Below are 16,110 nucleotides of genomic sequence, written 5' to 3'. Positions count from 1 at the left end.
GAAGCCTAAGGGCAGAGCTTGTATCCTGTTCATCTTTCTATTTCAGTACTTGACACAGAGCCTGGCACACAGCGGGCCTTGGTGTTTGGGGATGAAGGGAGGGAGGTGAGGGATGGGGTGGAATGGGTATAGGGTAGAGGGAATGGTGGAGATATGTTTCCAGCTAGTTCCTCGCAGGGCAGGACAGCCACGAGCCTCCATCCAGCTCAGAAGAGGAGGCCATGCCTCCATAGAGACTCTGGAAACTTCCCTGGAAACAGGTCTGAGAGAACCCCAGCTGCCGCAGCCTCCCTCCAAACACCAGGGAGGTGCCAGTCTTCGGGCTCCATCAACCTTCTTACGGGAAATTGCTAAATGCGTTTGGTGATTTTTTTTTTGACATTTTCCCTGTTCAGGAGCTTGTGATTTCAGATTAATCACATCCACATACACTTAGACTGTCAGCTTGGAAGGGAAAATCTAAATTTTATTACTGCATGATTTCATCCAAAGCTATTTTACCAAAAAGGACGTCTGCAATATGGTGCAAATCATGACAAAACATTTTACCGCCGGGACCAAGCTTGTGGTGGGGGGTTGAGGGGGAGGGACAGAGAGCTGCAGGCAGGACCTGGGTGGGCAGAGTCTCAGCAGCTTCCGTCTCCTGGAGTGATCGATGTGCCGCTATCGCCGCTCTCTCTGCCTCAGCAGAATGTCCTTCGTTGTCCAGGTGTGCCCAGAACCTGGGAAGGGCAGCTGCACTGACTAACTCCTGTCTTCCTCCCCCTTCCCCCGGCAGGTACCATGACCAGCAGGACGTAACTAGTAACTTTCTGGGTGCCATGTGGCTCATCTCTATTACATTCCTTTCCATTGGTTATGGGGACATGGTGCCCCACACGTACTGTGGGAAAGGTGTCTGTCTTCTCACAGGCATCATGGTGAGTATCTGCCACCTCCCATTACCCTTCCCCACCCGTAGAATGCCGGTAGGAGCGATCCCTTTGTGGCAGGCGCAGGGGGCCTTCCTTGTCTGGGCGCGGGGCCAGCTGCTAGTTAACGGGCCAGCATGTGTGTCTGTGCACGTAGAAAGACAGATGTGACATCTGTACGGCTTCTCGCTTTTTCACTTCCTTGTCTGAGATAGGAAGAGGTCCTGGTTCCTTAACAGTTGACAGTCTTCTCGTAGACCACTAGGAATGGGCTGGGTGAAGCTGACTATAGGTCTCCCCCTCCACGCCCATCAGGGCCTGCAGTTAATTGTCCTCTTTCCTGTCCCCTGGGCCCCACAGACCTTGGCGCCACATCTGATAAAGTGTAGCTAGAACTCACGGGGGCAAGTGCTCTGAGCCGGCCATGAGAGACCTAGGTCCTAGCCTGGGTTGGCCACTGGTTTGGTCCCGGTTTGATGACATGGCCCGGGGCCAGCTCTTGGCTTCTGCATCCAAATGTTGAGGTGCTGGGCTCCGAGTGCCAGTTCCCTCCCCGTGCTGGCACCCGGCTAGCCTGTGACAGCATCCCCATCCCTCCCCAGGTGCCTAGCAGCTGTGCCGCCTCCTTCCAAGGTATATTTTTCCTGCCCCATCACCCTGCCATCCCCAGCCTGACACACACTCGTGCCCATCACATGGCCGCACAGTATGGAGCATGGGAGGGGAGTAGGTAGGGAGTTTCAGATCAGAGTCTGAATGCCCATAGCTGGACCTCAGTGTGGACCCGGGCAGGGCACTAAGCCTGCTGGACCTCAGCATTCTCCAGTACGAAGTGCAGACGGGAGGCCTGCTCTGCCCTCCTCCCTGGCTGGTGATGAGGACAGACTGCAGTGCTGTATGTTAACACACTCTGTCAACAACAGGGAGCTGCACCCGCCTTCAGGGCTGGCAAGTCCTCAGCGTCCCTGCCCCCACTGCTCCTTCACCGGTCGGGCGGGATGAGGGCTTCTTGCCTCTCTCCTTGCTTTCTGACCAGGACAGACAACCGGGCCCTTTGAGCTCCTTCCCAGAGCACAGAGTAAACACGCAAAGTCCTCTTTTCAGAAGAGGAGACTGAGGGTCAGAGAAGATGCAGGAATCAAGGCTGTGTGTTGGAGCGGGGTGGGGAGGTGTTGGTGGAGATGGGGGCGGACAGGAGGCCCGAAGCTTATTCCTAGGTCTCATTGGTGGGTCACGACAGCCCACCCCGAGGAGTCCTCTCTGCACCCCTGTCATCAAAAGCCTTCCAGGGCTCCCTCAGATTTCAGCCATCACCCCCATTTCTCCAGGAGGAAACAAAAGACCCTCCTTCTGGAAGGGAAATGACTCCATCCTGCATTGGGCAGGGGTTTGGCTCCTCACTAGCCTGGAGGCCTCCTGGGATTGACAGCAGCCAGTTGCTCAGAGCAGCGGAGGCCATGGGGTCAGAGGCCTGGGCTGCGGGGCAGGAGGGCTCCGGTGCTGCTGTGTCACGACTGGATGCCATCCTCTCCTTTTTTGACTGAAACCCAGGGCAGGCGCTTATTAGTGGGTCCTGGGCAGGAGTTAATGACAGGAGGCTTAGTGCCGGGCTTGGGATAAACCATGGGTAAGTGTAAGGGCTCAGAACAAATACCTCCCGTTGGTTGGTAGGAGTCTGCCTGGCACAGCTCCAGCTGTCACCAGGAAACCAGGGAATGAGTCTTCCTTCCAGAAAAGAATGAAATGCCGCCCGAGGACCAAAGCTTTCCTGTCTCAGAGGCGCTCCTGGGGCGCCAGCTATGTGCCTCAGAACCAGCTCTCAGTCTGGCCTGCACGGAGCCCAGCTGCCGATAGGTGAACAGGTGAACGGCCCTGCTGGGAGCCTCCGTTATTTTTAAATACTAGCCGTTCTCCCTCTCAGCATGGCGCTATGCCCCGGCCAAAAAGCCAGAGCCTGGGAGCCATCTTTTCCCTGGTATCCTCACTCCCGCATCTCTGGGCTTCTGCTCCGGCATAGCTGGGCAGTGGGCCAGCCGGACCCTGGCCCCTCCCTGCCTTCTCCTGGGGTGTGGTCTTCACGCCTGCTTTTGCTCCAAGGGCTTCAGCAGCTGCTTGGAAGAAAGTGTTTGTTCCTTGAGGAGAGAGGTGTGATCAAAGTGGAGAGAATAAACGAGTGAGGAGGAACTGATACCCACCCCCTGTGTTAAAATTACAGCACCTGCCCTTCATCTTCGCTCTGCATCAGCCCCGCTGCAGAGATACCTATCTATACACAGGGACAGGGAGCTTCCCTCCACTTGTGTTTTTACCCAAATTAAAATCAGCTGCCTCCCTCTGGGGTCAGCCACAGTGAGGAACCCTGGTGGCATTTTTTTTCTTACAAATGGGACTTTTCTAGCTGAGTCACTCCTTTGCAGGGTTTCACATGGCTGAGAATCCCTTCCTCCCATCCCCCAGTCTCCCAACACTTTGTACCTCTCCTGATTATTATTACAAGTGCCTTTACGAAAGGTAGGGCTTCCTGTTTGGTTACCATGGACACCACGCAGGCCAAGGCAAGGCCTAGTGGGAAGGGAAAGGAAGAATTTGTGTGTGCAGGCTGTAAATAGTCTTAATCATTGTTTTCTCTTGGCAATCCCAGTAACGGTGTAATTATCAACCATTAAGCAGGGTATATAATTGTCTGAACAACTTGACATTGTTGGCACAGGCCTGGTGTGTTTGAGAGATTTCATCCACTAAAGCAGATATATCAAAGTCCAGCATCTTTCCATAAAGAATTTTATGATGACAGTTACAAGGCAGAGAGAAAGCTGACAATATTTAGTATCCAGAATGGGCCTCGGAAGGCTTTCTGGTTCTGCAGGCATCTGGAAGACTTTTGGGACCCCAAGACTGATTGGTTGGAATCCCATTTCAATATACATTTTCTAAAACTGGGCTCATTAGGAAAGACCCTGATGCAGGGAAAGATTGAAGGCAAGAGGAGAAGGGGATGACAGGGGATGAGATGATTGGATGGCATCACCGACTCAATGGATGCGAGTTTGAGCAATCTGAGTGATGGTGAAGGACCCGGAAATGCTGCAGTTCATGGGGTTGCAAAGCATCGGACATGACCGAGTGGATTGAACAACAACAGAGCTGGACCCACTCTGCGGACCCTTCGGGAGTTAGGGACAAATAGAAGATTCCAGGGTGTGTGCTGGGGACACGGAGCTTTTCCCCTGAGATTTCATGCAAGAGGCTTCTTTGAACTGCAAAAGGAAAGGGATGATGAAGTGAAAGGTGGCACAAATTGAGTCATTTGGGGAGGAGGTAAAGAGGAGGGCTCAGCAAGACATCTGCTTAATGTCAGTTTTAGAAGATGAGCTTCTCCCTGAAACACCTTGGTTTCAAACCAATTGATGTTATTTTAGTTGTTACATGGAATCTGTTGCAGAAACAGAATCCAACTGTAAATCCTCCAGGATTCCCTCCTCCATTTGTCACTTTCATTTATGTTTTATTTTATTTTATGCTTCTTTAGTTAAGAACACCTCATACTCTTCCCCTTGGGATACTTATTTTTCAAGAGTCTAAGGTTTTCCAGCTGGAAAATGTTTCTTGGAAACAAGAAGTAGGAGGACCAGTGTGAAGGAGACTGAGTCTCTGATTTGGGTCCAAATCTATGGATGAGTTAGGCGTGTTGACCCCCGGCCAGCCACTCCTTTCTCTGTTCACTCCTGCGCTCCTGCTCACTATGTACCTTGGAAAGTACGACCTCATTAGAGGACCCTATCCCCTCCCACCACTCTCCCATGGAAATAGTGTTGGGTAGAGAAGATCCAGGGAATCCAGTCGGTGTCGACCAGGATTCAGGACTTGGCATATCTGAAGGCAAAAATCTGAGTCATGGATTTGCTCCACAGTCTGATCCAGTGGATGTCACACCAGCAGCTGCTTATTCAGTCCCACTCTGTCCTCCCCTCAAATGCCCCTTCTGCCCACCAGCAATTTCTGAGATTCTGCATGAGGACAGCTAGGACAGCAGGAGTGCTCACGTGCCCAAATCAGCCAAGGCCTTGGCAATTTGTCTCTTAAAGTCAACCCACATCCCTGCCACATCACATGAGCCTTCTTAAACTGTTAACATGGCCCTATCGGGCTGATAAACTCACCTAAGTAAAAAGGCCCATTGTCCCCCAAAAAGCAGAAGCAATCATTGAAAGTGAAGTGAAGTGAAAGTGAAAGTCGCCGCTCAGTTGTGTCTGACTCTTTGCGACCCAGCCTCTCAGTCGTATCCGAATCTTTGCCACCCCATGGACTGTATAGTCCATGGAATTCTCCAGGCCAGAATACTGGAGTGGGTAGCCTTTCCCTTCTCCAGGGGCTCTTCCCAACCCAGGGATCAAACCCAGGTCTCCCGCGCTGCAGGTGGATTCTTTACCAGCTGAGCCACCAGGGAAGCCCAAGAATACTGGAGTGAGCTATCAGGGAAGCCTGAAGTAATCCTTATACCACTTAGAAGTAAAGACAGCTCGAGGTGGGAGGGGATCCTGCTGTCTTTATTTCCTTCATTTCCTCTAAAGAGCCAAGGTTGACCATGAACTTCTGACCCAAGTCTTAGGCTCCTTGTTCTTCCTGCCTTCCACCCAGTTCCCACGGGCGCATCCCTCCTCCCCATTCCTTTCTGTTTTCTTTCCTGTTTTCACTTCTCCCTTCCTCTTCTGCTCTCTGTCCCATGCTGTTGAGCGGGCAGCACAACTTGTTGCCTGCCTCAGTCTCTGCTCCAGCTCTCTCTGCATCTTCCCTCTTCCCTTCCTTCCTTCTTCCTTCTCTCTCCCTTCCTCCCTCCCTCTCTTTCTCTCTCTCACACACAGGAGAGGACCAGTCTGGATTTCAGCACCTTGCACACCACTATCTGAAGGTTGCTGATGTCTGACCCCATCTTTGCAAAGTTGCCTCTTAATGGGAATGACCAGATTAGGTTTCATTATTGGCTACTTCCCTAACCCATCCAGATGATGGATTTTTCTGAAAGAAAAGTGAAGTTGAAAGTATCCACTGCTATCTGAGTTAGAATTAGGGGTTAAGAACAAAGCATCCTTCTGGGAAATATCCACAAGGAAGAATTGACCTCTTTAAGTTGAAGGGAACTGAGAAATGACATCTAGTCCAACCTCCTGCCTCCAGCAGAAATGTGTCTTAATCATATAAGATAGGTGGTTCCTTAATCAGAACACTCTAGCTTCTCTTTAGAACCCCTCCGCATTCAGCAGTCTCGGTTGTGAGCCATGGCAGGAACCATGGAGCAATCAGTCTAGCACCTGAAACTTTGGGATTGTGGATGGTTGATTGCTTTAATGAAATTCCCCAAGTGGCATGACAAGAAGGAGACTCCTTCAGGCTAATTCTGCACCCAGCTCTCAGGGACGATTTAAGTGGAGTTTCCCTGGACCCGGGGAATGAGGGAGCCTGGAGTCAGGGAAGAACCCTCTACATCTGATATCCTGTTTTTAACACCTAGATACATCCCTCTTTTGGGGCATTCAGCCCAAAGTACTTTTGGAACTCCGTACAAAAGAGTGGGATTATATACTTGGTCTGGTTGAGGGGAAATGGATCACACATCTTCCCGCTAAAAGAGCTTTTTAAGCTATTTTTTGCTTTTAGAGGCCTGGCTCAATTGATGACACCTACAGACCAGGCTGTCCAACTGCCCATACCTATCCTTTGAAAACTGGGCACAGAGTCTCCTGCAAGTCACAGATGCCAAGAAAACAGGGCTGTCCCTGAACAAGAAAGGAAAATGAGGTCAGAAAAAGGAAGGTTCACACAAACGCCGTTCGTTTCAGTTTGTTGTGCTAGAAATGGGTCGCTGACCAAATGTACCAAGAAACAGGAGATTGTTTTCATGAGAACCCTTCTAAAAAATCTAGGGAAAAACATTGCCAACTTCAGCTTTGCCAAAACCTCACATGGGCTAGCCTTTGCCAATCTGTGGCAAGGGAAAGAAGGTGATTATGAGGGAGAGGGTAGGGGACTGATCTGTCATATGCATGCTGCCCAACTCTGATACAGATGATAGTACCTTTGAAAACAGTCTTTATGACTTCCTACACATTCTGTTAGACTGCATGAGTCCCAAAGGTTCTTGATGGATTCCTTGAATCCTGGGACCTCAATTGCTAAACTGAGCTCTGTGGCACCTATAATTACTGTTTGGCAGCTAGAGCATCAGACTGCTGACTTTCCTGAACGCATCATCTTTCCATGAGTAGAGGTCAGGGCGGCGCAGGGCCCCACGTGCAGGAGAGAGGCAGTGGTCCCCAAGAGGCATGTGATCTCTTCCAAAAACCAGGTGAGGAGAGGGCTATCGCTGCTGCCTGCAGGAGAAGCAGGGCAGGAGCGGTTCTCTCTTGCCATCCCCAGGACCCCCACCCTGTCCCCCAAGTCAAGATGCGCAGCGAAGAGGACTTCAAAGTCCTTCAGGAGAATGTTGAGATGAGTCCCTTTCTGCTCATTTCTCAGACGGTCAAGCATGTGCCCAGAGGATTAGGAGAGAAAAACTGAGTCTTCAGGAACCTGCCTCTTTTATTCACCCTCCCTGGGCTCCCCTGGAATAGACCTTCCAGAGCAGAGTAGGAACACTGCTCTGGAAAATACTGAGTGCCTTCTGCGCATTCCTTTAAAATCCCGGGTTGAGGCAGGTATATTGTTGTCATCTTTAAAATCTCTGCAAGATGGTGAATTCTGGAGCCTCCTGGTGAAAGCAAGAAGGAACTGATATCTTGTGCTGAGTCATAGTCTAGAACTCCTGTGAAAAGACCCAATCGAGGAGCAAGCGCAGTCATGGGCAGATAGACTCTATCTAACCGGGGTCGCCCTGGAAAGCGGTCTCGGCGGGAGGGGAGATGCTTTGCCTCTTCATTAGATTGTTTTCAGGAAAACTGTCCACCACCAGCAGATGATCCATCCAGACTGCATGGCTGGCTGTCTTTCCTCCTGCCCTCCCCAGCCCACCCTGCTCTAGACTGGCAGTGGGGCTGGAGTATGGGTGAGGAAGAGGGTCCATGTGTACTGGATTTTCTGTCTTCCCTGCTTAGCTTTGCAGGTGACCGAGCAATTGTCCAGTATGTTATATGACCCCAGTCCTCAGCCCCATTGAGTACCCTGCTCCATGAGGAAGTGGCCAGCTCTAGGAAGGCTCATGTCCCAGAGGTCAACACCTTCGTGGGTGTGGGGATCAGGGTCCTGCTGGGTTTTGTGACTTAGCCCTGACTAGCCAGAGCTCAGGTCTCCACCCCACTCCCAGAACCCCTCAGTGGGCCCAGGGCACATGGAGTCTTACGCATGAACGCTGCTTCATTAATGATGTGCTCTCTCCCCGGTCCTCTTGCCCCCCACAGGGTGCCGGCTGCACTGCCCTGGTGGTGGCCGTGGTGGCCCGGAAGCTGGAACTCACCAAAGCGGAGAAGCATGTTCACAACTTCATGATGGACACTCAGCTCACCAAACGGGTAAAACACCACTGTCCATGTCTTAAAGGGGGACCTAAGACCCACCTGCGGAGAAGGAAATGGCAACCCACTCCAGTGTTCTTGCCTGGAGAATCCCAGGGATGGGGGAGCCCGGTGGGCTGCCATCTATGGGGTCGCACCGAGTCGGACACGACTGAAGCGACTTAGCAGCAGCAGCAGCAGCAAGACCCACCTGGGAGCTAGTCAAAGTAGCCACAACAGGGTAGGGCTGCACCTTTCAGTGGAGGGTTGAGGGACCACCAGACACATGCAAACAGCTGGTGCAGAATGGCCACAATGCCTCAACTCTGCAGGCTCCTGTCTTCTTAAATCACTGTGCATGGTTCAGTCAGTCAGTCAGTCAGTTCAGTCGCTCAGTCATGTCCGACTCTCTGTGACCCGATGAATCACAGCATGCCAGGCCTCCCTGTCCATCAGCAGCTCCTGGAATTCACTCAAACTCATGTCCATCGAGTTGGTGATGCCATCCAGCCGTCTCATTCTCTGTCGTCATGGTTCAGGCAACCAAATAATTTCCCTGATAATTAAATCTATAGGCTACAATGATGTAACCTACTCCCTTGCCTAATGGTACCAAGTAAATAATGGTACCCAGCATGAGATGTTTTGGTTTCTGCTTAAATATTTTCCTGATTTTCATTAGCAAGGGCAGTAGGAAGTCTTTAAAATGATATTGGAAATGTATCTAAATTCAACCCCTAAAAAAAATCATTACAGTCACTCCTAAATAATGTTCATCAAAATATCATCCCCTGTTTCCCCTTTTGGGTTTTCCAAATAGTGTTTCTCCCTTGAGCCCTTAGGGAAGTGGGTAAGGAGGGTTAAAAACTGATTAAGCAGGAATGGGGGAGATCATTTAGCTGCTAGAAATCTGACATCCCACTGAATTGTCAGAAAAGAAAAGGCCCCTTTAGAAGAGACAGAAGCAAGCCTTCCAGGATAAGAGCAGGCCAAATGAGCAAGGCAGGAGCTGTTTATTTAATGACAGCTTTTATGGAAAATTCTTTAGAGCTGCAGGCTGAACGAAGGTCAGGAATATGATTTCCTGCAAAAACTCTCCTCTTTCCAAAGTGAGAGAGAAGCAAAAACCTGTGCTGGGGTCTTGGCTACCCCAGTAAGTCTTTCTCATTTAGGATTAAAGTGGGGCTGGGAGACCCAGGAACAGCCAAATTTTGATTGGGGTTTTTGAAAGCTGGAGAAAATATTCAGTGATGAATGCTGTGGCACAGTAAAAATGTGTTCGAAATGGAGACAAAGGCAGGAAGGGAGGGAAAAAAGAGAGAGGGAGAGTGACAGAGGGTGAGCGCGCTGGGGGGAGGCAGTGGGGGAGGGGGAAGTCGCCGAGGCCTCTCCAGTTTCTCAGCAGAATTCTTTATGGTGTTGGATTGTTTGGTCTTTGATTACATGTATTGGATTCTTTAACAAGCCTTTTTAAAGATGTTAAGAAGAAAATGTACAGGCAGATATTCTTCTGTGGTTGACATACAGATGGTTATGTATGGCGCACTATGGCACGGAGCTGTCCGTGGTACAAAAGAAAACACGGTTTGTGGCATCAAGATGGCAGCATTGAGGGCTATACCCATGGTAGGCCAGCCAGGTTCCATCCAGGGCCCTACAACCCAGCTGCTTTTCTTCAGCCCCCTACTATGCATGTAGAAGTCATGCTAGGAATTGAGCAAATTATCAAAGTTATTGGGGGAAAAAATAATCGCTCAGTTGTGTCTGACTCTTTGCTACCCCAGGGACTATGGCCTGCCAGACTCCTCTGTCTATGGGGATTCTCCAGGCAAGCATACTGGAGTGGGTAGCTATTCCCTTCTCCAAGGGATCTTCCCGACCCAGGGATCGAACCCAGGTCTTCTGCACTGCAGGCAGATTCTTTACCGCCTGAGCCGCAAATATTCTTCCCTCTATTCTCCCAGAACAATGTAGTGCAGGAGTCAAGGACAAGGATATTTGGCCCCCAAACCTTCTCCGAAGCTGTTTCTTAGAGCGCAGACATTAACAGCCTCTCTGTTTATTCTATTTGCTTTTGAAACCAAGGATATACTTTGTATTTCATGTTATTCCTTTGTCCTCTTCATTTTTCACTGTTTGAATCAGACACTAGAGGAAAATAAAGTTGAAGAAAGCCAGCTCCCTCCTATGACAAGAAAATAAACAATTTTTCTGCACTATGATTGTAAAAGATGAGGTTGTGGTGGCTAATTTCAGTCTTTCTTTCAAACATATTCTCTAAAATCCTCCTCAAATCTACTCACTTTTTGAAAAGTAGGACTGAAAACCAAATCAACAAATATTTATTGCCCATCTGTGAGTACAAGGCACCTTTTTAATAGAATAACATTTTCCTTGTCTGAGAACACTTAAATCTGTTGAAACGTTCCTTTAATGTCTAGTATCTCTTTCCCAGGGAAATAACCAACGCGAAAGGGATGGCTCTCACACAGAGGGGACTCTCAAAGCTGGCAGGACTGGAAAGGCTCTTTTACATTACCTTGATTGACAGGACACTGGCCGTGAGCTCTGGCTCCAGCTCCCCTTCACCTGGTCTCAGAGAACCCCACCTTCCTCCCCCTGGTGATGCCTCATCCGTCCTCCGTCTTCTCCTAATGGCCCTCTGTGTCCAGATGGAGTGGCTCAGGGGTCACACAGATGCTAAGCTTAGTCTACTCGTAAGATCTCAGTGAATTCACAGAGAAAGATCCGATCATGGGAGGAGCTCATTGGGGCATAATTGCGAACCTCCCAGGAGTGGACAATTAGCAGATTTAACAGATAAAAGCCATCTCTTGCAAGTACACGCAGCCTTAATTCTTCAAACATGTAAGCAAAAAACGAAAAAGAGGAATTCTAACCTAATAATCGTTAAAATTTTCAAATTGTTCTAGTCTTTATTGGTAATAAAGTCTTCTTCCCAGCCTTTTTACCATTAGAGTCACACTATTTTTATTCATTTATTTCCCAGGGAGGCAGGGGCAGGTAGGGTGGTGGTCTGATAGCACAGGGTCCAAACTCATTTTCTGGTTTTCTGAGTCACATTAACTTTTCTTCTCTCACTTGTATAACTTGTCAACCCTGACAGCAACATCATTTCTGTATTTAATGCAGTCAGATCTTCCCACATGGACTTTGCAGTGTTACTGCCATTGTTAATCTCGAATTACAATTTACTGCTAACCTCTGGGCTACCAGATAATATATATGTAAATTACATACAGAGAGACTATAAAAAAGATACTAGATCCTCATCTTTTCTCCCACGCAACACTACACATCCCTGTGCCTCTATTTTATGCAATGAAACATATCCATTGCAGCTGCATACCACACCCTGTGTTCTGGGGACACCGAGATGAATAGGAGATAGTCCCTGCCCTCATACTTACTGCCTGTCCTCAAAGAGCACCTCTCCTTTCTAAAGAGCAAGGTCGCTGCCCATATACACACATGGCTTAAGAGGTACCAGGAGATGTTCTGTTTGCCACGCCCACTCTCCACATCAAATCTGCAGACAGCTCCATGGTGTGGTGCCACTGGCTGAGGACTGTTATCTCTTCATTCTTTCCATGAAGGGTTCCTGCCTCAAATATTCATCCAAGTATATTTCCCCCTGCAATCAATGGGTAAGACAAAAACCAAACCTGTATCTTCCTAACACTAGTGTCTTCTCCTGACTTCCCTATTAATGACATCATCATTCTTCCAGTCTCCAGGTCTGGAAATTTAGCAGCATCTCTGACTCTTCTCTGCCCTCATACCCACAGGGGTCCAAACAGCTTCGGAGTCTGATTCCACCTGGCCAAAGCAGCCTCTCCAGGTCCTCTGCCCACCATACTTCAAGCCTCCATCTCAATCTTGTGCCATTTCAATTGCTTGCTACCTTCTCATCTCATCTGGACCTCCCTTACCCAAGTCCTCCTGTACTTTATCCTTGTGACTCTTCTTAGATGCTGAGACTTAGCTCTGCACATGCCACCAACCTGCTCAAAAACCTTTCTTAGCCCCCAGAACCTACTGATCAGTGCTAAAGAAAACTTATCTTTAATTACAAGCATGTGTCAAAGTTTTATCACAATCCTGCTGGGTAAAAAATGTTTGTTTTTTTTTTTCCAGCAGGCTAATTCAAAGTTTTACTCATAGAAGGGGTCTTTTATCGGAAGAAACAATAGTAGTCATTGTTATACTGGGTACAGAAAGTCTGGCTAGAGGACACTAGATTCCTGGCTGACAGTCAGTAGGACCTACGAGTGGATTCCCAGAACAGGTCTTAATCTTTTAAGAATTTGTCAGATAATCAATTGAGCAGTTATCAGGAATGCTAATTGTCCCCAGAAGGGAATTATAAATTATATCACCCACTAAAGTTCTGTCTCAGACAGATTGGGTACAGTTTTTCTTTAACAATAGTCATAGGAACATTGAGATTTTGAGCTGGGAGGTTCTTAGGGATGAGCCTCTCAGGCCCAGAGATAGGCGAGGGGCCCCCCAGCCATATGTGGTGAGCTGGGTCCCAGCCAGGGCTGCTGTTTGCTCTCAGGCTGGTAGACAGCTCTCCAGCCATAACCCAGTGGGTTTCCCAGAACAGTTAGTTCCTTGGAATTCAGAATAGTGGTAAGGGTCCCAGGTCTGCTGGAAGAAAAAGCCAGTTTACCTCCAAATAAGCTGAGGATCATATTAACAGCCTTATGGAACTAGCCTCCTGAATCCACAGACTCAGGACCATGTTGCTCTGGGGAAAGACCAGACTTCAGCTTCGAACATGGAAGCACAGCCCTGCCTACTCGCAGCCCCGGTGTCCTGCCAGCCACAGGAGCCCCCGTTTCTTAGTGTTCAGTGAGGGCTTCTGGGCGAGGCAGGCAGAGGAGCCTGCAAAGGGAACGTGGAATAAGATGGGGAGGGCGGAGGGTGAGTGTAAGCAGGGAAAGGAAAGAGGTAGCAGCCGCAGGAAGCCGGCAGGTAGTGTGTGGGTGAGGTGGAGAGTTGGGGTGGTGGATGGAGAAGAGGGGATGTCCGGGCATGACGGACAGCCTCAGTGGAGCATCTGAAGACAGGCCTGACCTGAGGGCTCTCAGACTGTGATATTACCACCCCTTCAGACTTATTCATCTACATCCAACCTCTAGAACTTCTTGAAGTTGTCCAAGTCACACCTTCTTGCCAGGCCTGATCTGCCCTCCTCCCTTCCTCCTTTCCCCCTTCTCCACCCTCCAAGTGCAAACGCCCTCTCCCTGGGATGGAGTGCTGGCAGCATTGTGGGCATGCTAATATTTCTTCTCTGGGGGACCCACCAGGCCCAATCTCTGGGGCTCCTGGGATTACTCTCCCAGGACTCCCTGTGGCTGCTGGAAGCGAGGGGAGGCAGGCAAGAAGGGTGCTTCTCCTCCTGCCTCACATGTTCCTCCTGCAACAACCAGCCCCTCTCCCACATAACACAGAGGAGCAGATTACCCTGCAGAGAGGCGGCCAGAGCAAGTCATGGACATGTATAATACAGCCAAGAGCTCAAGGAACAGACATATGTGTTCTGTGTTTTCTTTCGCTGGAGGTGGAGGAAGAAGCTGACATTTGTTGTGGGGGAAGAGCTTCAGTAAGGCACCAGGTACCAAGGTGCTGGGCAGCCAGGCTCTGTGCTAAGTGTTTGAAGTGCATTCTCATTGAGTCAACCCTGCAATCCTGTTTCACAGGTCAGAACTTACATCACTCTGTAGCACCCTTCTGTGCTGCAGCTACAGGGCATGCTGGCCCCACAAGATTAGATGCTCCCCGAGGGCAGAAAGGTTATTGCTTTGTGCCTCCCAGGAGTCTTACTTCCTAGAACAATGTCAGCCCCATCTTTGGGGTACGGTAAATGATTTGGGAAGAAATGAATAAGAAAACTGAGTCTCAGAGAGCTTTCCCAACTGGTCCGAAGTGAAGGTGATCATTCATTCATCCCCTTGTGAGGTTTTTCCGAGGGCCAGTGGAGCAATGTAAACATAAAGTGTTGAGCACAGAGCCGGGCACATGGTAAGCACTCAGTGGATGTTAGCTGTCGGTACTGTATGCAAAATCTTAGTTGGACGATTTTCTTGCCCAGGCCCATGAATCTTTGAGCCCTCCCTGACTGAGCCTTTTCTGTGGCCACCATCAGAGTGAAAGCACACAGTTTTGGGGAGAGAATGAATGGACCCACAGAAACAATTAGCTCACGTGCTATGGATTTGGGGGATGGAACAGCAAGTCTTCATGCACAAACAGCCCTCTTCTAACTATTCCTGAGTCCATCAGATCACAGCCAAGCCTACCCCGACCTTCCCAGTTCCCTGACCGGTCACCCACTCTCACCCCCAAGAGTATCTTTGGGCCCTGATGCCCCTGCCCATCAGGAGAGCTCAGGAGGTACCCAAACCCTCATCATGAAACAGTGCTTGGGAACCCTGTGAAGCTCAGTGAACCCCAGGAGGTGCACACGACCTTTACCACTTCCCACCCCAGCGATGCCCAAAGCAATCAGCCAGGTGAATTGGAGGGAGAACCTGGTCACACTAGCATTTACTGTCGACTTGGGAAAGCACAGTACAGTTAAAAGCCTATTTCTTTTTCTCTTGCAGATATTGATCTACTTAGCTTTGTGCCAGGCTGTTTGCTGACAATTAATTCAGAGTCAGCACCAAGGCTCGCATTTAACATCACTTTCCCAAATACGCGGGGGCCTCCTGTTCAAACCCATAAAGACACTGTGACTGCTTCGCTCAGCTACCCAGGCTGTCCTTATATTTGGGCTGAAGTTAAGTGCAGGACCTGGACTCCCTGTTCTGTCATATTGCTAAGTGATGGCCGTGATGATTAAAAACAAATCTAATGTCCTTTCCAGTTCCTTGATCCTGGAAAACAGGAAATAATTCTGTTTGCGTAGAGATGACATCTCGTCAGGTCTTTCTTCAGACCGCATGAAAACCTTATGCTCTTTTTGGACCTGGCGCTTGTTTTGACTCTGCCATTAGCTAGCTGTGGGATTCTGATCCTCACATCCTATCTCTGAAACTGCCATTTCCTCATATTCTCAGCGGGGATTTGGGCCAGATGATGATAGCTAACATCTTTATGGCACTTCATAGTTTCTATAACACTTAAATTCACATGGACTCAGTTTGCCATTTATACCTTTATGGTCTTGGTCTGAGTCTCCGTTTCTTCATCTGTAAAGTGGGGGTAATATGAGTACCTGCCTGAGAGGGTTGTTGTGAGGATTAAATGCATCTGCACATATGTAATCTGGCACCCGGTAAATGTTCGCTCTTAGCACCATCAGCACCATGGTAATTGCCTCCTAGGGGCCTCAAGACAACCCTTCAGGTAAGGATTTATTTTTCCCATAGATAATTAAACACTTACTCCTAAACCGGCAGAATGAGGATTTGCCTGCAGGTTTTCCAATTTCCAGCACTGGTTCCCCACCAACATAGAGACCGTTGTCAGGGGCTCATCCACACTGATGTTCCGTGCCTTTATCAGTGTTCCGGGGATGAGACTTGAATACCTGGGGCTCTGCCAGTCACCCTAAATGCTGGGGCAGGCTTTTCCCTCCTATTCTTCTGGGAGGCTCTCCTAGGAGGCTACCCGCCTAGGAAAACTGAAGAAACCACCTGTCAAGTTGCCCTCTCCCTACAGAAAGGCGGTGAGAGGATGCC

The 16,110-nt window shown here is 49.3% G+C and overlaps 1 protein-coding gene across 4 annotated transcripts in view; it reads left to right on the top strand.

Moving 5' to 3' along the window:
- KCNN3 (potassium calcium-activated channel subfamily N member 3) overlaps positions 1-16,110 on the top strand; it is a 173,563-nt gene that overhangs the window by 142,865 nt on the left and 14,588 nt on the right. For all 4 annotated transcript variants that reach the window (XM_088835828.1, XM_055401522.2, XM_088835829.1 and 1 more), the window contains 2 exons: positions 779-920; positions 8,303-8,413. In XM_088835828.1, coding sequence (XP_088691954.1) covers positions 779-920; positions 8,303-8,413 — 253 coding nt within the window. The remainder of the gene's footprint in view (positions 1-778; positions 921-8,302; positions 8,414-16,110) is intronic.

Source organism: Moschus berezovskii, chromosome 4, assembly GCF_049115385.1.
Source record: "Moschus berezovskii isolate FMDL1 chromosome 4, NW_MosBer_1.0, whole genome shotgun sequence".
Lineage (NCBI taxonomy): Eukaryota > Metazoa > Chordata > Mammalia > Artiodactyla > Moschidae > Moschus > Moschus berezovskii.
This window is presented reverse-complemented; position numbering and strand designations above follow the sequence as displayed.